Source organism: Neovison vison, chromosome 5 (genome assembly GCF_020171115.1).
Source record: "Neovison vison isolate M4711 chromosome 5, ASM_NN_V1, whole genome shotgun sequence".
NCBI lineage: Eukaryota > Metazoa > Chordata > Mammalia > Carnivora > Mustelidae > Neogale > Neogale vison.
Genome location: NC_058095.1, coordinates 19,456,589 through 19,480,182, shown reverse-complemented (window position 1 = coordinate 19,480,182; position 23,594 = coordinate 19,456,589). Strand labels below are relative to the sequence as shown.

Genomic DNA, 23,594 nt, shown 5'->3' with positions numbered 1-23,594 from the left:
GTACGGTTACAAAGAAAGCATTTAAGGAAATACATTTGAACCACTGCCATAGCAACAGAGTCCCGAGCTCCTCATGCATGAGCTACTGTTTCTCCCTGAACACAAAAATACTGCAAGGCACATTCTGGGACCAGGGCCACACTCTTCTGGAGAATTAAGACTTGAGTTCCTAGAAAGACGAAAAGGCAGGGCCTAAGGCCCCCAGCAGGGGAAGGGAGTAACGAAGAAGGAACCTTCACAGGAAGTTAGCAGGGTGGCTATCACGGAGACAGTAGTGAAAAACATTCTGCCGGGGCGGGGGGGGGGGGGGCGCACCGCCTCTACAGGTCCCTAAGCGGCAGCCCCCTACCTCCCTCTCCCTGCCCTCCACCCCCGGGTCAAGCACCTGTGCCTGAGCATTTCCTCTCACCTGTGTTTTGGGGATCTGTCCCTATTTACAAGCTGCCTGATGTGCTATTCTCTCACCACCACAAGTTAAAGATGCAACCTTACCTTTCAGCCCAGTTAAAGATGCAACCTTACCTTTCAGCTCGTTTTCCTTCATTTATGCCATGTTATTCCTCAGGTCTGTGTTCACTTTTTTAAAAGATTTTATTTATTTATTGGACAGAGAGAGACACAGCAAGAAGGGGAACACCAGCAGGGGGAGCGGGAGAGGGAGAAGCAGATTCCCCGCTGAGCAAGGAACCCAATGGAGGGACCCAATCCCAGAACCTTGGGATCATGACCTGAGCTGAAGGCAGACGCTTAACCACTAAGCCACCCAGGCTCCCTCATTGCTCACTTCTTATAGGAAGTCAGCTCTGATCAATTCCAAGCTGCCTGGTTACTTCAAACGCCTTCTCTCAGAGGTCCACCTGGTCTTGCTGATGACCACGATGCTGTGATAAAGCGCCAGGCTCTTCCGCAGAACTGGACTTTTTGTGGATCATGGTGCAATTCCTGACACCTAGGACAGCTCTCTCTCTGAGTGCCTCAGTCGGTTAAGTGTCCGCCTTCGGCTCAGGTCATGATCCTAGGGTCCTGGGATCAATCCCCACATCCGGCTCCTTGTTCGGTGGGGAGCCTGCTTCTCTCTCTGCCTCCCCTATTGTTCGTTCTCTCCCTCAAGTGAAAAAATAAAATCTTTTAAAAAAGGCGGTGGGGGGGAATAAATAAATAAATAAATAGGGCTTTGGGACCTGACACCACTGTTAAAAGGACTAAGTCTGGGGCGCCTGGGTGGCTCAGTGGGTTGAGCCGCTGCCTTCGGCCCAGGTCATGATCTCAGAGTCCTGGGATCGAGTCCCGCATCGGGCTCTCTGCTCAGCAGGGAGCCTGCTTCCCCCTTCTCTCTCTCTGCCTGCTTGTGATTTCTCTCTGTCTAATAAATAAATAAAATCTTTAAAAAAAAAAAAAAAAAAAAAAAAGGACTAAGTCTGGGTTGCCTGGGTGGCTCAGTTGGTTGAGCAGCTGCCTTCAGCGCAGGTCATGATCCCAGCGTCCTGGGATCGAGTCCCACATTGGGCTCCTTGCTTGGCAGGGAGCCTGCTTCTCCCTTTGCCTCTGCCTGCCTCTCTGCCTGTGCTCACTCTCGCTCCTCTCTCTCTGACAAATAAATAAATAAAATCTTAAAACAAACAAACAAACAAAAAAAGGACTAAGTCTAAGTGTTGTTTTTTCCAAGCTTTCTAGAATAAAGGGTTGCCTAGTTCCAGTCTCTGCCATCACACTCTTTCCTATGGGCTCCCCATAGCATCTCCTCACTGTGTGTACTCAGACGACGACACTTCATGACTGTTTTGGTTACTCTGTAAGGTAAACAGTTGTGAGCAGGGGCCAGAGGCAAGGCTCTAAATAAAATTACCCATGAAGTGACTCAGCAAACCTCTGCTGAGCAAAGAACATAAAATGTTGGAGTTAGGCCCACATGTTTTTTTCCCCCTAAGATTTTATTTATTTATTTGAGAGAATGAGAGAGCGTAAGCATGAGCAGGGGGAGGAGCAGAGGGAGAGGGACAAGGAGACTCTGTGCTGAGCACGGAGCCAGATGTGGGGCTTGATGCCAGGACCCTGAGATTATGACCTGAGTCAAAGTCAAGAGTTAGATATTTGACCAACTGAGCCACCCAGGCACCCACGGCCCACACTTTGTAGCAGGATAAAGGCTTAGGGAGGAGAAGAATTCTGCTTAACATACCAGAGTTTGGCCAGTATGACAAACCTTTTTCTGATGTGTTTTGCTCCGGATTGAGCAGATCCTCCGGGGCACAAGAATCTGCCACGAGAGAAGGGGAGCTTCGAGAAGGCTGGCTCCCGTGCTGCTCTAACACAGCTTCCAGTTCGGCCATTTCCTGCTGGAGCTTTATCAGGTTATCTTGCATGGTATCCCTCTGCTGTAAACACAAGAAATGACACCAGGAAAGTCACACTCTTTTAGCGACTTGCCAGAGAGCAAAAGTATGTCACACCAATTAATTTTAGCATGGAAATGGAAACCACCTAGTATGGAATCATAAGTTCTGGCTGAACACCTTTTAATCCAACCACACTCCTGCAATTAATGCCCATGAAATTATTTCAGAATAATGTTTGAGTTACATCAGTTCCTCAAACTCTCCCCAACAGAGTTGGCTTTATTGCGATGTTCTTTCAAAGCTGGTTATTTTCTTTTAAAGATAGGAAGCAAAAGAAAACAATGAAGGTACTCAAACACAATATTTAAAATCAGCATGATTCTGTTAATATTTTACACAGGCTGTGTTTCACAGATTTGGTACCGTAGGACTCTTATGGGATTTGGATGAGTCCATACACATAATGTCTGATTTCTGGCTGGTGAGGATTCTTCCTTTTCTGCCATTCTTGGACCATTTAGTCTCTAAAAGAGAGAGAGCAAAGAGCTAACCCATTGATTTATCTATTTGTTCCTTCAAAAATTATTTGCTGACCAAATAATCTATTATATGGGAGGCATGCTGGGGATTAGAGCCCTCACAGTGTTGCTGTTCTCAGAGGGTACCTAGAGATCATCATCATCTAGCAGAAAGAGCCCTGGGAAATCCTGTAAGGATAGTTACTGTTTTCAATTCAAGATAATGGGCTCTTCTTGCTTACAGGGTTTCTGATGTTTGTTTCTTCATTTCAAGAAGAAATCTACTAAGTCTTAGGTTTTTTTTTTTTTTTTAATATGTCATTTATTTATTCGACAGAGAGCTTTCCAAACCACATATTTCCTCAGCGCGGTTAGAAGGAATATCCATGGCTGCTGGCGAACCCCAGGGAAACAGCCTGTTTCACCCTTCGTTGCTTCTGATCCTTGCAAATGACTTTGCCCTCTACTAAAAACAAGCCATCTACTTTCTCCCGCGACACCGAGTTCACAGCTTGCAGGTTTTATGGCCAGAAAATGTATTCCCAGCGTCACAAGGTTTCTGCTGCTGCCCTGAGACCGCCCTGCAACCAACGTGTGCAGCAGGGCCACTGCCACCACGTGGTGCTTGTAGGTAGTTCTGTCGCTGATCACACCCTGGCCTTGGGGCTGCCTCTGTAAATCTGGCAGGAAACCGAGTACACAGCTATCTGACAAGCTTCAGAAGCCCTATTAGTCACTTCTGGCACGACCATCACATCTAACCTCCATGTGGCCATTAAATAGGTTAGAAAAATCAGGAAAAATAGTAACCAGAGAACTGTAATTAGAGAACATTCCTTTGGATTTTCCCAAAGGAATTACTTTATAACCTAAATTCCCCTGTAGGTAATTGCCCAGATACATTTGGGAGACCAAAACCAAATTGCTTACAGAGGCTTTTCTTCTCTCTTTTTTTTTTTTTAAATTCTAATTCTTAAGTGTTTCTGGAATTAGCCCTATTCTTCTTTTCTATTCCCAACATGCTACTCTGATCTCTTTTAATACAGCTGCATTACTGTGGAAGTTCTTTAAAAGCCATGTTTATCATGTCTCTTTCTTCCATAAAGACCTTAGTAGTATACCACTGCTCAGATAAGTTAATATTTCTGAACAATATATCATTATTACTCATTCCTGCCCTCAGGATAGAGTCCAAATTCCTAAGCATAGCATTCAAAAGGCCTTACACACCCTGATCTTTTATTTTTCCCTCAACTACCCCTATGTCCTGTTTTCCAGTCACATAGGACAACCCTGCTTTCTGGACATTTCATGCCTCTGTCTTTGCCTTGCTTGCTGCCTCCTTCCCCTTTCTATCTGGAAAAATTCTTCTCCTTCAAGGTCCAGCTCAAATGGCTCCTTCAGAAATCCCCCCCATCTACATCTACTATCAGGATGATAGTACTCTACCTCATTTATAGTACACTACCTCATTTATACTGCTAATGCATTAGCATATGGAAGTGGAATACTGACCCCTTTTGAGGGGAGGAATCCTTCCTTAATCATTTTTGTATTCCCAATGCCTAGCAGGTAGTTAAGCACTCAGTAAATGTTTAATGCAGAAATGAATGAATGAATATAATCAGTCAGTCTTTGATAAAAAATAGATACTAATGGTACCAAATTAGGATTTCTCTATCTCCTATATACTTCTCCTTAGTTTGATTAAACAGATAGAGGGAAAATATCCTACTGCAATCATTTTGCATCTGTGCTACTCTAGATTTAGGTTAGCCAGGAAATCTGACCTTAAGTCTATTTTGGAGTAGATGCTTGTTAAAAACAATTTGCAGAATGCATCTTGAACAAACAGACGTATCTCTGCAAATAAGATCAGAAATATAAAAAACAAGGAGGCTGGACAGAATCAGAAACCAGGACCTACAACCTTAAAACACAAGGCACAAAAAGGTGAAAGGCATTCGTGAAAGGTCGACAGAGTCCCAAGTCCACACACAGAAAGGATCAAGGAGTTGCAGAGAAAAGGCCTCCTTGGTCTTTTTGTTCATTCAGTCACCATGGTAATCCTGTAGGTGGGAAGAACACTGGTGACAACTCAGGTACGGAAGAGGTTTCCTCCTGACTCCAGCAGGTTTCAGTCCTAGAGGAATCTGCTCTGTGGGCAGCAGAAGACAAGCCCTTTCTTTCTATAGTCCTCACAGCAATGCCAAGAATTAGAAGATTTAAAAACTGGATACCACCTGGTGTTGGCAAAGGAACAGGGAAATGGGAACCATCAAGTACCACAGGGGCTGGAAGAATTTAGATTTGTTCAATCTTTCTGAGGAACAATTTAACAATATGTATCAAAGACCAAACATTTCAGTCCTAGGAATTTACACTAAGGAAAGCACTGGGAACATGGGCAAATATTTAGTTATCAAGATACTGCTAGAGGGACGCCTGGCTGGCTCAGTAAGTAGAGCATGAAACTCTTGATCTTGGGGTTGTGAGTTTGAGCCCCACGTTGGGTGTAGAGATTACTTAAAAAATAAAAGATATTACCAGATAAAAGTTACATACAGGTATGCTGTACATAATAGCAAACTGTGCCTCTTAGCCCATAACCCTCATATTCAGCAACAGGTCATAAAAATCATGGCTTATCCGGGGCGCCTGGGTGGCTCAGTGGGTTAAGCCTCTGCCTTCGGCTCGGATCATGATCCCAGGATCCTGGGATCAAGCCCCACATCGGGCTCTGTGCTCAGCGTGGAGCCTGCCTCTCCCTCTCTCTCTGCTTGCTTCTCTGCCTAGTTATGATCTCTCTCTCTGTGTCAAATAAATAAATAAAATCTTAAAAAAAAAATCATGGCTTATCCAAAAGACAGAATACTGTATACTAATTAGAAATGAATCATGGGAGGAAACAATGCAATAGATAAAACAACATTATGATATAAGTACATGGAGTATGAGATATATAATTTTTTTAAAAAGATTTTATTTATTTATTTGACAGAGAGACAGAGTGAGAGAGGGAATACAAGCAGGGGGAGTGGGAGAGGGAGAAGCAAGATTCCCACTGAGTATGGAGCCTGATGCAGGGCTCAATCCAAGGACCCTGGGATGATGACTGAGCCACCCAGGCACCCTGATATAAATATATAAATATAAATAAACAAACAAATAAATAAATATAAATATATATATATATATATATTTTTAAGTGAGTTTTCTTTTTCTTTTTAAATATTATTTATTTATTTGATGGAAAGAGAAAGAGAGATCACAAGTAGGCAGAGAGGCAGGCAGAGAGAAAGGGGGAAGCAGTCTCCTTGCTGAGGAGAGAGGCCGATGCAGGGTTCGATCCTAGGACCCTAAGATCATGACCTGAGCCGAAGGCAGAGGCTTAACCCACTGAGCCACCCAAGCACACCTGATATAAATATATTTTTTAAAAAATAAGGCTTTTGTGCACATATATAAAGAAGAATGAAGAACTTATAAATTAATAATAATTATTACTGGGTAATCCACATGGTATAAAATTCAAGGCATAAAAGGATATTCAGAGAAAGTAGGGCTTCCTCTTTCTCCTCCCAGTCTTCTATTTTCCCTATTACCCGTTCTGTGAAGATGTTCGTGTTAATCTTTAAATGCTGGGATAGATGGGGTGCCTGGGTGGCTCAGTCATTAAGAGTCTGCCTTCGGCTCAGGTCATGACCCCCAGGTCCTGGGATCAAGCCCTGCATTGGGCTCCCTGCTCAGCAGGAAGTCCGCTTCTCTCCCTCTCCCACTCCCCTGCCTGTGTTCCCTCTCTCACTATGTCTCTCTCTGTCAAATAAATAAATAAAATATTAAAACAAACAAACAAACAAACACTGGGATAGAGTGCTTTTCTGAGACTATTCTCTCTGCAGTACTGAAACATTCATGTTATCAAATGCCGTAAGATATGACAAGGCTCGGGCGCCTGGGTGGCTCAGTGGGTTGGGCCGCTGCCTTCGGCTTGGGTCATGATCTCAGGGTCCTGGGATCGAGTCCCGCATCGGGCTCTCTGCTCAGCAGGGGGCCTGCTTCCCTTCCTCTCTCTCTGCCTGCCTTTCTGCCTACTTGTGATCTCTCTCTCTGTCAAATAAATAAATAAAATCTTTAAAAAAAAGAAAAAAAAGATATGACAGGCTCTTATCCTGTTCGTAAGTAACCCCAATATAGTCTTGACCACGAAATACAGGAAGTAAAATTGTGTACTTTCTTTCTTAAAGAAAAAAGAGGACTTACAGGCACCAAAGAACAAACTACTACCAGCTTAGAAGAAAAAGAACAAAAAGAATCTCCATGAAGCAACGAAAGTCGGATCGTCTCCAGTAGAAAGAGAACTCTATAGGCTCCACTTTGGTCTCAAGAATAACCATATCCCTCTCTTTGGTACAGTAGTGTTTTCATAGATATTTTTTGCTATAGGGAGAATTCGTTTTGAAGGTTTAGCTTATTCATTAAATTCGGATTGAGTGTTCTCAGCCAGCTGCTGTGTATGTGTGTGTGAGTGGGAAATGAAAGCCAGCATGAGTTCAGTTCAGATGCTTACAATCTACTTTGAGGAGATGAGGCACCACATACAACACTTAGACCATTGATTCTAAAGGATGATACAAGCAGGGCGCCTGGATGGCTCAGAGGGTTAAGCCTCTGCCTTTGGCTCAGGTCATGATCTCAGGGTCCTGGGATCAAACCCTGCATTGGCTCCCTGCTCAGCGGGGAGCCTGCTTCCCCCCCTCTTTCTGCCTACTTGTGATCTCTGTCAAATAAATAAATAAAATCTTATAAAAAATAAAAAAGGATCATACGAGCAAATGTCAGAATGTGGGATGCACTCTACTGAATGCAGAGGACACGACATACACACGTACACACCCACACAAACTTTTCACCTGTGTGGTTAAAATATCACTCTGAGAGGACAATCTCGAACAGTCTTCAGAGAAGCTTGTTTCACTCTGGTACCCGGATGCCACTTCACCTTAAATGATGATAAAAATAGTTTCAGATGTAAAAACAGCACGTACCACAACTGGCCATACCCGTCTTCCTACTGGCAGGACAAACTTCACTTTTGTATTATGCAGAATGATTACGCTCCTTGTTTTGGGACACCCAGATTTCCTCTTGGAAATCATAACAATAGCAAACCAGAAACAAGTCAGCCAACAATTAGATCTCATTCAAACAGAGAAGATGTGCCAGCTGGGTAAAGCACTTTTAAGGAAAGGCACCTTAGAGGAACATGTGTAAAGTTTAATTAGCAGTGACTTTAGTTGCACTTGGAAACTTGTAAAATGTTCTCCCCGACAAGGCACCAACAGTTAGCTCATTTCTAGAAAACGGATGGGGGCAAACACAAAAACCTGGTTCCAGTACCTAAGTCCGAATCCACACTCTGTTCTTCGTGATTATCTTCTTCCAGACCAAGTTCCCTTTCATCATCATCTGAAACCAATTCCTTGTCACTCAGAGCATCCAGGTTTTCAGACTGATGCCTCACTTGTTCAGAAGGAGCATCAAACATCAAGAAAGGATCCTGGGTATTTGTATTAACGGTCATGTCTTCCAAAGCACTGCACTGTGAAGAGAATAAGCTACCAGAACACCTCGTTTCCTCACTCAGGTGATGTTCCTGGGATGCTTTTGCTGATGGTACCTGGTTACTGAGGTCACTTAAACTACTCTTCTGTGAGTCTAGGTTCTCCTCTGTTTTTTTAGACAGACCCTCTGCAGCAACAACATTGTGACTGGTAGCCTGAGAAGGTGTGTTGGCTACTTTGCCAAATAGTAAGTGTTGGAAGCAGGGAAGCTCTTCCTCCTCACTAGACGTGTTCTCTTCTGAGGACTCTAATTTCCTGGCCCCTCTTTTCTGCCCCTGGGCCAAATGTGTATCGTCTAAAGGGCTAGGGCTCCTTCTGAATTCTCCTTTCTGGACATTTTTGCTAAAGACAGCAGATCTTTCTTTAACGTCACTTTCAGCAAAGCTGATTTTCCCCTTTATTTTGTCACCATTTAACAGGTCATCGGGTGTCTCCGAACAAACCTGAGAAGCGTGACTACTTCCCATAGGTTGTTCGGGGTTATCCGAAATTAGACATGGGGAGAAATCTGCATTAACTGACAGAACTATACCTTCATTTTCTCCTTGCCTTTTCATTTCCGGATCTTTACAATTTCTTACAGGAAGGCTTTGGTTACAGACTTCAGGTTGCATAAGACCTAACCTGAGCTTAGCATTTAATTGAGGTCCCCGGTTTCTACCTAGTTCTGCCTGCATGTTTTCTCCACTGGAACCTACTTCATTAGTACTAGAGCCTACTTCGTTTGTACTGGAACCTACTTCATTAACACTGCTTGAGCTGACTTCTCTCAACGAGCTTTCTCTGATGTTATTTTGGCTAATTGTGCTCACTGTACTCTGAATGACGCTCTCATTTCCCACTGCTCTTTCTGGTGACATTGAATGCTGCTCAAACCTTTCTTCTGACAGGTTTTTGTTACAAAGAGTTTTAATACCTGATCTGATGGGAGGAAGTGGTGGTATATGATAAGGATTTTGGGAAAATCCACAGTTATTTGCAATAAGGAGTTCAGTTTCCTTGCCTCTGAACTGAGATGACTGACAAAGGTTAGAGCCTCCTTTGAGGCTACATTTGGCATAATCTTCTGGCTTCTGAGCTTCCTGAATAACTGCAGAAAAGCCCGCCATTGCAGGAACTGCCTGCGCATGCTTGATTTCAGACTCTTGCCTTCCCTGATTCTCTTCTTTTTGTCCACATTCAGGAGTGACTTTTGGACTTTGTTTCCTTAAGGCCCCAGAGTGGGCATAGACCATTGCACAGTCGTTTTCTGGATCTCTTGGATTTGAAAACAGAGCAAATGACTGACGGTTTGAAACCTTGAACGTGTTGCGTAAATACTGTGTATCAAGTTCACTCTCTTCCATTTCTATGCTTGTCTCCTGGGTGTGGTTATCTTCGCACGTCAGTGGATCCGCAAAGCCTTCTGGGCCGTTTCTAGTATCTTTAGAATGACTGTGGATAGTTTCCTTGGGGTGTTCAATTACTGTGCACAGACTCGCACGTTGATTTGGTGCAGTTTTTGCCTTCCTTAAGGTGTCGGCTTCCAGCAACGAGATACTGTCCTGAGTGCCACAATCCGTATCAGGTACCAAGGAAACACTGGTATTCTCTACAGATCTTTCAATTTGCAAACCTCTTCCTCCACTCAGTAGCAGCTCTTTGGGATCTCTGGTACTACCAGACACTTGAGTCGTTCTTCGGCTCTCTTCTATGTCTTCTCTTCGGATGCTAGGGTGGACAGACTCTTGAGGTTTATTAGAACTTGAACAGTTAGCAAAGCACCCCGGTACGTTTGTTAAACTCAGCTCTGGAAAAGCATGACTGGCAAGTCTCTTATGTATCTGTTCACCTGGCTTCCTGCCCTTCTTGGGTCCAGCTGCAGGTTCTTCCTCTTCCAGGAGCTGAAGCGTTTTGCTGCGTCTGACTGGCATCTGGTCCGCAGGTTCTTTCTTCATCTCCTCACTGCTAGAACAGCTATCGATCTGCAGTTCACTGCGATCAGGCGGGCTTGGATTTCGACTGACTACGAATTCAAGCGCACAGCCGTGCCTGGTGGAGGACTTCCTCCGCAGCCTGTTCTTCTTAAGGGCTTTCAAACCGGAGCTATTTAATTCCAGTTCCATCTTGGTTATACTGCTGCTTATCGGTTCAGCTCTGCTTCTGAAAGCAGATTCTTTTTCCAGGGATTCTGTTGGGTTAGCATTTCTCTCGGTCTGAACACAATCACCTTTTATTTCATCCTCGGGACCATTATTTCTAATCTTCGTCACGTGACCACTTCGCTCGAGTTGGTCGGTTCCCTCAACTAGCTTTTCAGGAGTCTTTGGAACGATGGCCAGATCTACTTTCTTGATAAAATCCTCAGGATGAAGGCCTGCTGTAGTTCTCCGTTTATGCTTTGCTTTACTCGTGAGGGGGTGGGCTTGCACTGTCTGAGGTTCTACAGCACACACTCCTATAAGCAGATCTTCGCTCATGTGGCTCACGTTAAGGAGGCTTGCCTTCCTCCGGTAGGTTTTCCCAAATATTTTATCTTCGATGTTACTCTCTACGGACTTGGTGTGGACTCTTTCGCGTTCACGTATCAGAGCATCCTGAGGCTCGCTGGCCATTAAGTCTATTTTCTCAGAGGAACCGGAACATCCGTGCACTTCGTTTGGAACTTCTACTGCACCAGCTACTTCGGTCCTCGATTCAGATCCCCCGTCATGTGAGTCATCATCAGAAGTTGACATTTCATCGCTTCTGGAAAACCACTCATTCACTTTCTGTATGCTACTATTCAGTGTTATCCAAGGAACATCTTGGGAATCTCTAGGACTGTCAGAGCCTAGAGGTTTCTGCTTCTTCGGTTCTCTTCTCCCACACAGGGGATCAGCTTTCAGAAGTACCTTTCTCTCTGTGCTGGGAGTCTGCCTATCATTACATGTTTCCTTACTTTCGACCCATCTGCTCTGTTGGCTCCTTGCTAAGGCAGGCTGTTTGCTTTTATTACAGAATTCAGCCTTTTCTACATTCATTCTGTCTTTAGTGAGTAATAAACTGCTGTTCTCATGCTGTAATGAGCTGGCATGAGTATTTGTGCCACATGGCTCCACATGCAAGTCTGAAACAGAAATACCCTGATACTTTTCTGGATGCTTCTCAGTTGCATGCTTCTCAGTGGTGGTCAAATCTTTATTATCGGATTGATGGCGTTCACTATTTGTTATATCCTCAGAAATTTCACAAGCAGCTGAAAGCATACAAAAACAACAAGGTGCTTAAAAACTGAACTATCATGAAGAAACATGTACACTTAATACAACTTGGGGGTGGAAATAAAGTACATGGCTATTTTCAGAGAACCTGATTTCATCCACCACCAAGTATACGAAAGATGTAGCTCATGCACTTTCACAGAATTCCTATTTATCTAGATTCTCATTATTTCCACCCCAAATACTTAATTTCAGAATTCTCCCTGTTGATAAACCACACCTCCTATTTCCCTAACCTCTGACAGTGGACTAAAAGCAGACTGGGAATGAGCTATACAGCGCTCCGTTCTATCTTCAGACTCATACTCCCTATATTTAAATACAATGTATAAAAGATGAAACAAAAACACATCAATTAAATGTAAAAGGTAACAACCAGTTACACAGGGTACTATTATAATCACATCAGCCTCCTGCCATTGAAACAGATCAGCCTGTATCATGACATTTGAGAAAGACATTCTAACTCTGCAAAGAGATGTTGTGAATTATAAATGTTCCAAATGCGCTTCAGAATAATCTGATTACGGTATAGAATCTACCCATTCTCTCTTCAGTGCCTGTTAATTTAGGAAGACTTGTCATTACCCTTTTTTGCAGGATTCAAACTGGCTTCAGCCCTGGATCCTTGAGGGGTGATTTGTAACAACTCATCATCTCCCACACTACAGAGAAAAGACAGAAGCTTCAATGAGAAAACACTAGTTTTACGCTCACAGATTGTCAAATAGGCAAGATCAAGTATTTCAGTTCCTCTAGGTATGACTGCAGTAAGTTGATCAATTAATCACTTTTTGAAATTTGCACTCTGCTTTAGTAACTTCCAGCCAAAATCAAACGGTCAAAGACTGAGGAGAAATAGTCATAAAAATCAGCGGAGTTGCACAGATACATTGCTTTATGGATGAGCAAAAGAGAATTAAAATTTAAATGGTAGACAAACAATAGACCAAAGATAGTAAAGAAAAAAACTCAACATAATTTAAAAGTGTATCTTAGGGGCGCCTGGGTGGCTCAGTGGGTTAAAGCCCTGCCTTCGGCTCAGGTCATGATCCCAGTGTCCCGGGATGGAGCCCCGCAACAACGGGCTCTCTGCCCAGCAGGGAGCCTGCTCTCCCCTGCCCACCCCACCTGCCTCTCTGCCTACTTGTGATCTGTCTGTCAAGTGAATAAACAAAATCTTTAAAAAATAAATAAATAAAAGTGTATCTTAATGAGAAAGCAAGAGCAAAGACACTTAAAAGGAGCACTGGGATAGAGGGGACATTACAAAAGAATGCAACACTGTCTCTGTGCTTCCCTTCCAGCTAAAAAACATTTCCTCCCAATGAGAGATGAGGAAAAAGTCATTTGCGAACAAGATCTGACTGGCAATGTACCAGCATAGTTCAGACAAGCCATCACAGATTTTAGGGTCAAGCAATCATTCCTAAGGAAAGCAATTTGACAGGTAACCCCGTTGGGGGATGGGGGATAACAGATCATTGTAGAATTCATGTAGACAAATCTTGAGAGATAGATGAAATTAAGGAACAGAAAAATAATTGAAAATGAAGTCCTTTAATATTTTCATGAGCCAAAATACTACTGTGCACGAGGAACTAAGTTAGACACAACCATCTGCTGGAAGCAAGTCTGAGCAGAATTCTGTTTACACTCTTCTGGACTCCACTAAGACATGTTGTCTCAACTATAAAAAGTAAATGACCTCTAAGGTCTATTCCAATGCCATGATTCTAACCTAAATACCAATCCTTAATATTTATTAACTAAATACAAAAATGCCAACTTCACAGACAAAGGCTTTAACTCACCTGCAGTAACTTGCCTTATTAACTGTATCTTCAGAAGAATCAGATCCTAAAAAAAATTCCCCAGATAACAAATCAGTAAAAGGATTTTTACTGAAAGGATTTTTACTGAAAGGGTTAAAGTCATGAGATATACTTGTTGCACAACAGATATTCATTCAAGAACTATTACCGCACACTCACTATGTATAAAATCCGCAGACACGATGAAACATATGGCAGGTAACGCAGAGACGTGGTTACAAGCTTGGGCTCTCTGATGCCAGAATTCCCAAGTTTGAATTATAGCTCTGTCACTTGCTATCTTTGTTAGCTCAACAAAATGTCTTAACCTCCGTGTGCCTCTATTTGCTCATGGGCAAAATAAGTACAATAATATTAACAACCTCAGGGGGTTGCCGTGCATCTTACATGAGTTATGCAAGTAAGTCCTAACAGTATCTAGACTTCAGTGAGTTCTCCTAAATACTATTTTTATGGTAACACCTGTTGTCTCGGGACTTATGATCTTCAAGCAGGGAAAAAACATGTAGGTAGAGAATCTGGTAAGTGCTATGGTAGACATATGGTGGTGTTTGGCAGCCCAAAGAAGGTCACTCTTTCCAATTATAAATGCATTCTAACAGATAAGACAATTAGAGAGAACTGTTTGAATGAGCTCAGGTCTTCTTAAAAGTCTTCCTTTAAAAAAAAAAAAAGTCTTCCTAGTCTAGTACGATGTATCCTGAATCCCTTCAAATGCTGTGGCCATCCCATCATGTTACTTCTTATCCCTACTCTCCATCCTCCCAAAGCATGTTTACACAGTATAATCAAGACACACTTCCTTTTGTTCTCTTCATAAAATAAGGGTCTTATTTTACGAAGTGGTGAGTGCTACATCGTTTACCCTATTTGTAACACACCGTAAGGCTAGGAAAATAAAATTATTGTATTTCCACTTCCCAAATTTCCCTGACATTGTATAAATTATGAGGCTTTTGGTATAACTGTAAGACCACAATCCAGCAACTATCATTCTAAACTTACAAAATCTGTGTCTCTTACCCAATTCAATGTAGACAGACTTATTCTGAGGCTGTATCTGCTGCTTTGTCCTCAGAGATCTCAGAATTCCAAGGTCAGAGAGTTGGACACTAAGACTGGTTTCCTGCTAAGCAGTACAGTAAAGAATGATCAATCAATTGTTGAAACCAGTTCTGTGTTTCTTTTCTTGAAGAGAAACTCCAGGCCATGGACAAAACAGACTATTATAACTAACTAAAATTTGACAACTGGAAAAAACACTTGGCAAACTACAAATCAAAATATATGAGTTATGCGTGGTTTAAATATTTTTTCCTCTCTGTGTTGTTTTAAACATTTCTAAACTGAATATGTATTATCTATGTAATTTTTTTGAAGAAAAGTATATTTTGAAGCTAATGCTTTGTATTATAATATAGAAAGGGAATGAGAATCATTAGTTTACTTTTCTAATCACATCTGATAACAGGGTTATGAATAAAAACCCAGCAATCCTATGAACATTCAGTACAGGAAAGAATATTTAAAAATCCAATATCACTTTGATGAAGCTTTCCTTCTTTTTGAGTTCTTTAACATCTACTGAAAAATGAATACTGGTACGATGAGAACTATTATTTTTAAGATCTGCATTATTCATTCATATGCAAGTAAAAACAGAGCAAATCACTGCATTTTCTTTGACAATTACACCTTTTAAGTTGAAGCAATTTTCAAATGGTAAAGACCGACTTTATTTCCCAGGCAACTTTTCAAAGAAAATAAATTAGAAGACACTTCCTCATGCCTGAAGAATTGCTGTGAGGTGATTATTTTAAAAACTAGCAAGCTCAAATCTTAAAGTCATCAGTGACCTCAAGGCTATTTTAGACAAACATCAGAATGGACAAAAGCATTAAAGCAGGGGATGGACCCAGAAGCTCTCTCTTGCCCACACTAGGTACATGGACCTTCTCTTGGCATTTCTAACTCTCGACCAAGAATTTAATTTACTATCTGACCTTGTTTAGCACCATTTTCTTAAGCAGTTTTTATTTTTTTAAAGATTTTATTTATTGGGGTGCCTGGGTGGCTCAGTCGGTTAAAGCCTCTGCCTTCCGCTCAGGTCATAATCCCAAAGTCCTGGGATCAAGCCCCACATTGGGCACCCTGCTCAGCGGGGAGCCTGCTTCCCTTCCTCTCTCTGCCTACTTGTGATCTCTGTCAAATAAATAAACAAAAATCTTTAAAAGAAAAAAAAAAAGATTTTATTTATTTATTAGCGATCAAGCAGGAGGGAGAGGGAGAGAGAATCTGAAGCAGACTCTGCATTGAGCACAGAGTCCAATGTGGGGCTTGATCCCAGGACCCCAGATCACGACCTGAGCTGAAATCAGTATTCGGACACTTAACCAACTGAGCCACCCAGGTGGCTCTAACTTTTTATGTTTACTGCCTTTTTATGTAAGTCCATGTTAACTATTTACAAACCCATGTTTACTGCCTTTTTATATAAATCCATGAGCATCTAGCACCTTCACTAATTCAAAATGCTCAGTCAAGAGATGTTACCAGAATAAATGAAAATGGCTTTACCAAGGTGGGGTTTTCAGGTTCATTCTGTCGAAGTCTTTTGGCACGGTTTCGATAGCCCATACTTTGGATGATAGAAACTTCCTCCTTTAGGTGCTCTGGAGAGTTATTTTCCTTTTTTGTAAAGTTATAGCTGTTTGCAACTATGAATTACAAAGGAAAATGTTATTGTTATAGTTTAAAACAATACAGTAACTGTATCAAAGAACCAAAAGAAATCCTGTGTATGAGCTATCTGGTTTGTTAAGACAATGCATTAAAGCTTACCTATCATTTTTTTAATCTACTTTGGAAAGTCTACTCCTAGGAAACACACAGACTGTCAAAATTATTTCTAATCTTTTTCTTCCTACGTCAGCACTAACATATTTGTGTATTAATATCATATTTTATTAAATCCAAGGTACCAATGATGCAAGACACACAATTATTTTCTGGGCCACTTAGAGAGAAAACATACTAAATTAACAATGGCACACCACAGGTGGTAAATTGCTCCTAATTTTGGAGATGCTAAACTGTGAAAAATGTGTATCTCAGGACTTATAAAATGAGGTGTGAGATCAGTGGGAATGATTTAAAAAATAAATCACAGATAAAGACTTAAAATTAACCTAGACCAAAAGGTGTCATTGCCTCTTCACAGAGTAACTGTGAAAACTTCCTGAGTTTTAATGGACAGCCACTTGAGTGCTGGCGCCTGGGGCTATGCAACACTTACACTGCAATCCCGTGTCAAGCTCAAAAGCATGAATGATTTTCAACAGCTCTTCAACTAGTTGACTAAATCTTGTACTTTCTTGTAGGCTTCTGAAATTAAATTGTTTGAGAAACACACTCAGCAAAGGATTATCAACTTTTTAAGGACACTAGAATAAGGAAAGATATGTAAACAAAAAGCCAGATGTAGCAACAGTAAAAATACATTCAAGAAAAGAGCTATTAGTGACCTTACACTATCATCAAAACATCAAAACAAACTGTGTGGCAGAATTGGTTGTTCTCATAATTTTTTTTTTTTTTTTTGCCATTCAAGCCTACCCAAAGCCCGTTACTATCTAAAATACTGTACTCTGGGGGCACCTGGGTGGCTCGGTGGGTTAAAGCCTCTACCTTCAACTCGGGTCATGATCCCAGGGTCCTGGGATCGAGCCCCGCATCAGGCTCTCTGCTCCGCAGGGAGCCTGCTTTCTCCCCTCTCTCTGCCTGCCTCTCTGCCTACTTGTGATTTCTCCCTCTCTGTCAAATAAATAAAATCTTTAAAAAAATAAATAAATAGGGGCGCCTGGGTGGCTCAGTGGGTTAAAGCCTCTGCCTTCGGCTTAGGTCATGATCCCAGGGTCCTGGGATCGAGCCCCACATCGGGCTCTCTGCTCAGTGGGGAGCTTGCTTCCTTCTCTCTCTCTCTGCCTGCCTCTCTGCCTATTTGTGATCTCTCTGTCAAATAAATAAATAAATAAATCTTGTGGAAAATAAATAAATAAATAAATAAAATGCTGTACTCTGAATCAATAGTAGATATAAATTCACTGCATAGAGAGCCTACCATTCTTTTTTTTTTTTTTTTTTTTTTAGAGAGCCTACCATTCTTAAAACTGAACCTCAACTACCCAACCTCCTAATTTGAGCTTTCAGGGATTTCTGTGAAATGATGACTATGTTACTTCAATGTAACGTAATGGCCCATTATACACTTTCAAGTTGGGAAGGGGTTAGGGGTAGTGTAAGTCTCTAAGGAATTTTGGAAGCAAGGTATCCAGGACCTTGAGGGGGCTAGCTATTGTAAAGAAAAGGTCATTTATTACTGTCTAATAAAACCTTAGTCATGAGACTCTTCAGATGAATATCAGTGGGTCATATGCTTGGCAGATGATTGCCAACATGGATCATGGAGGGTAGAGATAAAGGAATTTTTATATGTTAAATAGACTTAAAAAGATCCTAGAGGGTCAGGCTAAGATTGCCATTTACCCTTAGCAAAGTGTCAACATGGAAGCACTTGAGTCCCTAGAAGAACGTCACTCTGCCTGTTTCAGGGACTTGTCAATGGGCTATATGTAGTAAGGAAGTTTAGTAATTTTTCTTCTGCCTTTGTTTCCCACATCATAGATGAGAATGTCCAAAGAGAGATTTTGGTTTAGGAAAGTTGTAGGACAATATAATTCATTTATTCCTTTAAATATCTAAGTGAGTACCCTATGCCAAACATTGAAAAACAGCATTGACGGCGACAGAAAAAGTCAGTGTCCTAAAAGAACTTATATCCTGGTGGGAGGGACCCAAAATGTATAAACACACTGTGTGTGTATAATTAAGTAGAAACAAGTGCAAGAAAGAAAAAGAAAAGCAGGACCTGGAGACAAAGGGGGCAGAATGGTACAGTCCCACGTTAGGTAAGACTGCACGTTTTTATGTCATTCAGAAGCATTAGAAAGAGGCAATGAATTGCTAATACCTTTGTGAGACAGACCTACCACAAAACTTTCAAGAAAATGACTTCAGAAATAATTTACTCTGTCAACCCAATACTCGTTTATACATTTTTCTACTGATAAATAGTTTGACAGGAGCACCAGCTCTGTTATGAAGGAATTTCTATGTTTCCCTACTGTTGAGCCCAACCTCCCATCACTACCCAAATTAAGTACCTTTTGGTTATATCATTCTTACACAAAGGACACTTGGAAGGTCCTTTCCTCTGGTTGAGAAGTTTCAGCATACAAAATCTATAAATTATAAATGAAAAGAACAATTCAAGTTACTTTTTTTTTAGTAGAGAGTATTCAAAAGGCAAATAGCCATGAAAAGATAATCTCACAACTGCCCTTAAGAGCCATTTTAAAGGTAATGGCAGGTGAATTACAACCAGTGGCTTTAATTGTTTTTAGATGCTGGATAAGCAGAAAACCAAACTATATAAGCAATGATCTATGAAAACTGAACTTACATGCATATGGCTGACTATTATGATCAAATAAAACTTATTAAAAAGTTAATATGGCATATTAATGATAGATTCATAATTATTTCCCGCTGAATAATGAGATATAAATGATAAATAGTTTAAGTAAAATGATTATAATTAAAAACTCAGCACGTCACTACAAAGCTACAGTAAATCAAGACAGTGTGGTTGTTGGCATAAGGACAGACACACATAGATGAAACAGAACAGAGAATACAGAAAAACCCATCTATCTGAGGTCAATTGATTTTCAACAATGGCACCAAGATAATTAAACAAAAAAAGAATAGTGTACCAACAAATATAGTGCTGGGACAACCAAATAGTCATATGCAAAAAGAAGAAGCTAGAATCCTAACACACAATCCAAGAAGTTAACTCAAAATGGATCACAGAATTAAATGTGAGAACTAAAACTATAAAGCGTTTGACCTTGGGTTAAGCAATGATTTCTTTCTTTTTTATTTTTTTTTAGATTATTTATTTATTTGACAGAGAGAGAGAGAGAGAGAGAAATAGATCACAAGTAGGCAGAGAGGCAGGCAGAGAGAGAGGGGGAAGCAGGCTCCCTGCTGAGCAGAGAGCATGATGTGGGGCTCGATCCCAGGACCCTGGGATCATGACCTGAGCCCAAGGCAGAGACTTTTAATCCACTGCGCCACCCAGGCGCCACCCCCCTTTTTTTTTAAAGATTTTATTTATTTAGGTAACAGGTTTTAAAAAAGTAGCACCATGCTCCTTCTCATTTGTGAGTATACAGTTCAATGACTTTTAGTAACTTGATGGAGTTGTACAATGATCCCCACAACCCAGTTTTAGGACTTCAAGCACCTGACAAGCTCTCTCTCTGTCAAATAAATGAATAACATTTTTTTTTTATTAAAGACTTTTATTTTTACTTATTTAACAGAGAGAGACAAAGTGAGAGAGGGAACACAAGCTGGGGAGTGGGAGAGGGAGAAGCAGACTTCCCACCGAGCAGGGAGCCCGATGTCGGGCTTGATCCCAGGACCCTGAGATCATGACCTGAGCCAAAGGCAGATGCTTAACCCACTGAGCCACCCAGGCGCTCAAGCAATGATTTCTTAAATACACAAACAACCAAAGAAAAAAATAGATACATTGATACATTGAAGCCACCCAGGTGCCTCTGAACTAAATCAAACTTAAGAACTTCCTTGCTACAAATAATATCATGAAGAAAGTGAGGGCCAGGGGGAGCCTGGATAGTTGAGTTGGTTAAGCATCTGCCTTTGGCTCAGGTCACGATCTCAGGGTCCTGAGATTGAGCCCTGTGTCAGGTTCCCTGCTCAGCAGGGAGTCTGCTTCTCCCTCTCCCTCTGCTCCTCCCTACCTCCCCGACTTGTGCTCACTCTCTCTCTCTAATAAATAAAATTTCTTAAAAAGAAAAGAAGGAAGGAAGGAAAGGGCCAATCCACAGAAAGGGAGAAAATATTTGCAAATCATATACCTGGTAAGAGACTTATATCCAGCATATATAAATAGCTCTTACAACTCAATAATAAACAGAGAAATAAACCAACTAAAAATAGGCAAAGGATTTGAATCTTCTCCAAAGGAGATGTACAAATGGTCAATAAGCACATAAAAGATGCACAATATTATTAGCCATTAGGAAAATGCAAACCAAAGCCATGATGAGATGCTACTTTACATCTACTAGGATGGCCATAATTAAAAATATGTATTGCAGGGATGGCTGGGTGGCTCAGCGGTTGAGCATCTACTTTCGGCTCAGGTCATGATCCTGGAGTCCTGGGATAGAGCCCTGCATTGGGCTCCCTGCTCAGCAGGGAGCCTGCTTCTCTCTCTGCCCCTCTTCCTGGCTTGTGCACACATGCTCTCTCTCTATCTGAAATAAATAAATAAAATCTTTAAAAAATAATTTAAAAAAATACGTGTTGCAGAAGATGTGGAGAAACTGAAATCCTCATTTCATTGCTGGTGGGAATAGAGAACAACGCAGCTACTTTGGAAAACAGATCGGCAGTTCCTCAAAAAGTTAAATACAGAGTTACCATATGACTTTGGAAGTCTGCTCCTAAAGTTTCTTCCCAGGAGAAATGAAAGCATAAGTCAACACAAAACTTGTACACAAATGTTCACAGCAGCATTACCCATTATAGCCAAAAACAATCCAAATGTCCATCAACTACTGAATGAAGAGACAAAATGTGGTATATTCACACAGTGAAATATTATTCGACCACAAAAAAGAAGTATTGATATGCCACAATATGAACTTTGAAAACATCATGTTCGGTGAAAGAAGTCTGACACAAAAAGTCATACGTTGTATGATTCCACTCATATGAAATACCCAGAACAGACAAATCTATAGAGACAAAAAGTAGATTTATGGTTGCAAAAGAGGAGATGGAAGGGGAATGGGGAGTAGCTACTAATGGGTACAGGGTTTCTTTTGGAGGGGAGATGAAAATGTTCTAAACTTGGGGTGCCTGGATGGCTCAGTCAATGAGGCATCTGCCTTCAGCTCAGGTCATGTTCCCAGAGTCTCAGGATCAAACCCTGAGTCAGGCTCCTTGCTCAGTGGGGAGTCTGCTTCTCTCTCTGACCCTCCTCCCTTAGGTGCTCTCTCTCACTCACTCTCTCTCAAAAAAATAAAAAAAATTTTTTTAAAGATTTTATTTATTTGACAGACAGAGATCACAAGCAGGCAAAGCAGCAGGCAGAGAGACAGGAGGAAGCAGGCTCCCCGTGGAGCAGAAAGCCCGATGTAGGGCTCGATCCCAGGACTCTGGGATCATGACCTGAGCCGAAGGCAGAGGCTTAACCCACTGAGCCACCCAGGTGCCCCATAAATAAAAATTTTTTTAAAAAAATTCTAAACTTAGACTGCAGTGATGGTTGCACAATTATGAATATACGGAAAAAAAAAACCCTCAAAAACAAAAACAAAAACCCACAACCCTGAACTGCACACTTAAAATGGGTGAATTTTATAGCATGTAAATTATATTTCAATAAAAATGTAAAAAAAAAAAAAAAAAACCACCTCAAGGTAGGGAGAAAATGCACTCATTTCCATATTCACAATGTGCGCCATGATAGTTGGCATAAAACCAAGTCACTCACTAGAAGTCTAAGGAATGGGGAAGGCTCCAGCCTTCTGGGACAGGTGGGCTCTCAGAGCATCTCTGGGTGGAAAACAATTTTGGTGGTTACCTCAGACAGCAAATATGGCTAGGAAGACATGAAGGACACATGCAACATATTCTCATAAGTCTACTTCCTTAAAAATAAAAATACTGGGCGCCTGGGTGGCTCAGTGGGTTAAGCCGCTGCCTTCGGCTCAGGTCATGATCTCGGGGTCCTGGGATCGAGTCCCACATCGGGCTCTCTGCTCAGCAGGGAGCCTGCTTCCCTCTATCTCCCTCTCTGCCTGCCTCTCCGTCTGCTTGTAATCTCTCTCTGTCAAATAAATAAATAAAATCTTTAAAAAAAAAATAAAAATACTATTCCTACTGACTGATGGTATCTATGAAGATCAAAATTCCCTTAGGAAGAAGACAGAAGATTTAGAGAAAATACAAGTAGGAAGGGGAAAAGGGAAGAGAGCAGTAGAGACAGCTGCAGGGACACTCATTATGAGCAGGGATTCACTCATACCACCGGTCTTTACTACATGTCCAGTACTGTTCTAGATGCAGAGGATTCAGCAAAAGGCAAAATAAAATCCCTGCCATCATAAGGAACAGAATATTCTGGTGAGGGAGGTGACGGGAAGGGAGCAGACATTGACAGTGAAAAGGACCATTAAAGAAAAAAGGGAGTTGAAAAGGCAGCAGGAATGGCTAAGCCAGCACAGAGCACTTTTTACTGACCATGTTCCCAAACACGCAGTGCCCTCTCTTACTTTACACAACAACCCTGCTGTATTGTCTTCATTTGACAGTACAGACGGGCCCTAGGAACAGTCAAGGAGACTAGGTTTCTTCTTCACCTGTACAGATGCTCCATGACTGTGCTGTGCTCAACAATTCTATAGTGTAGAGGAAAGGGGTATCAACAAGCTACCTGCTACCTTATCAAACTGAACACCCAAAAAACAAATAATCCAATCCAGAAATGGGCAAAGGACGTGAACGGACATTTCTGCAAAGAAGACATCCAGATGGCCATCAGACACATGAAAAAGTGATCAGCATCACTTGGCATCAGGGAAATACAAATCAAAACCACAATGAGATACCACCTCACACCAGTCAGAATGGCTAAAATTAACAAGTCAGGAAATGACAGATGCTGGCGAGGATGCGGAGAAAGGGGAACCCTCCTACACTGTTGGTGGGAATGCAAGCTGGTGCAACCATTCTGGAAAACAGCATGGAGGTTCTTCAAAAAATTGAAAATAGAGCTACCCTACGACCCAGCAATTGCACTATTGGGTATTTACCCTAAAGATACAAATGTAATGGGCGCCTGGTGGCTCAGTGGGTTAAGCCTCTACCTTCAGCT

The 23,594-nt window shown here is 41.5% G+C and overlaps 1 protein-coding gene across 8 annotated transcripts in view; it reads right to left on the bottom strand.

Annotated features, from left to right (window-relative positions):
- BRCA1 (BRCA1 DNA repair associated) overlaps positions 1 to 23,594 on the bottom strand; it is a 68,452-nt gene that overhangs the window by 27,738 nt on the left and 17,120 nt on the right. For 3 of the 8 annotated variants that reach the window (XM_044247830.1, XM_044247833.1, XM_044247835.1), the window contains exons 4-12: positions 18,778 to 18,855; positions 16,851 to 16,939; positions 16,133 to 16,272; positions 14,579 to 14,684; positions 13,535 to 13,580; positions 12,309 to 12,385; positions 8,255 to 11,695; positions 7,768 to 7,856; positions 2,204 to 2,375 (exon numbers count right to left, since the gene is read on the bottom strand). In XM_044247830.1, coding sequence (XP_044103765.1) covers positions 2,204 to 2,375; positions 7,768 to 7,856; positions 8,255 to 11,695; positions 12,309 to 12,385; positions 13,535 to 13,580; positions 14,579 to 14,684; positions 16,133 to 16,272; positions 16,851 to 16,939; positions 18,778 to 18,855 — 4,238 coding nt within the window. The remainder of the gene's footprint in view (positions 1 to 2,203; positions 2,376 to 7,767; positions 7,857 to 8,254; positions 11,696 to 12,308; positions 12,386 to 13,534; positions 13,581 to 14,578; positions 14,685 to 16,132; positions 16,273 to 16,850; positions 16,940 to 18,777; positions 18,856 to 23,594) is intronic. The other 5 variants (XM_044247836.1, XM_044247837.1, XM_044247832.1 and 2 more) reach the window with 3 other exon arrangements.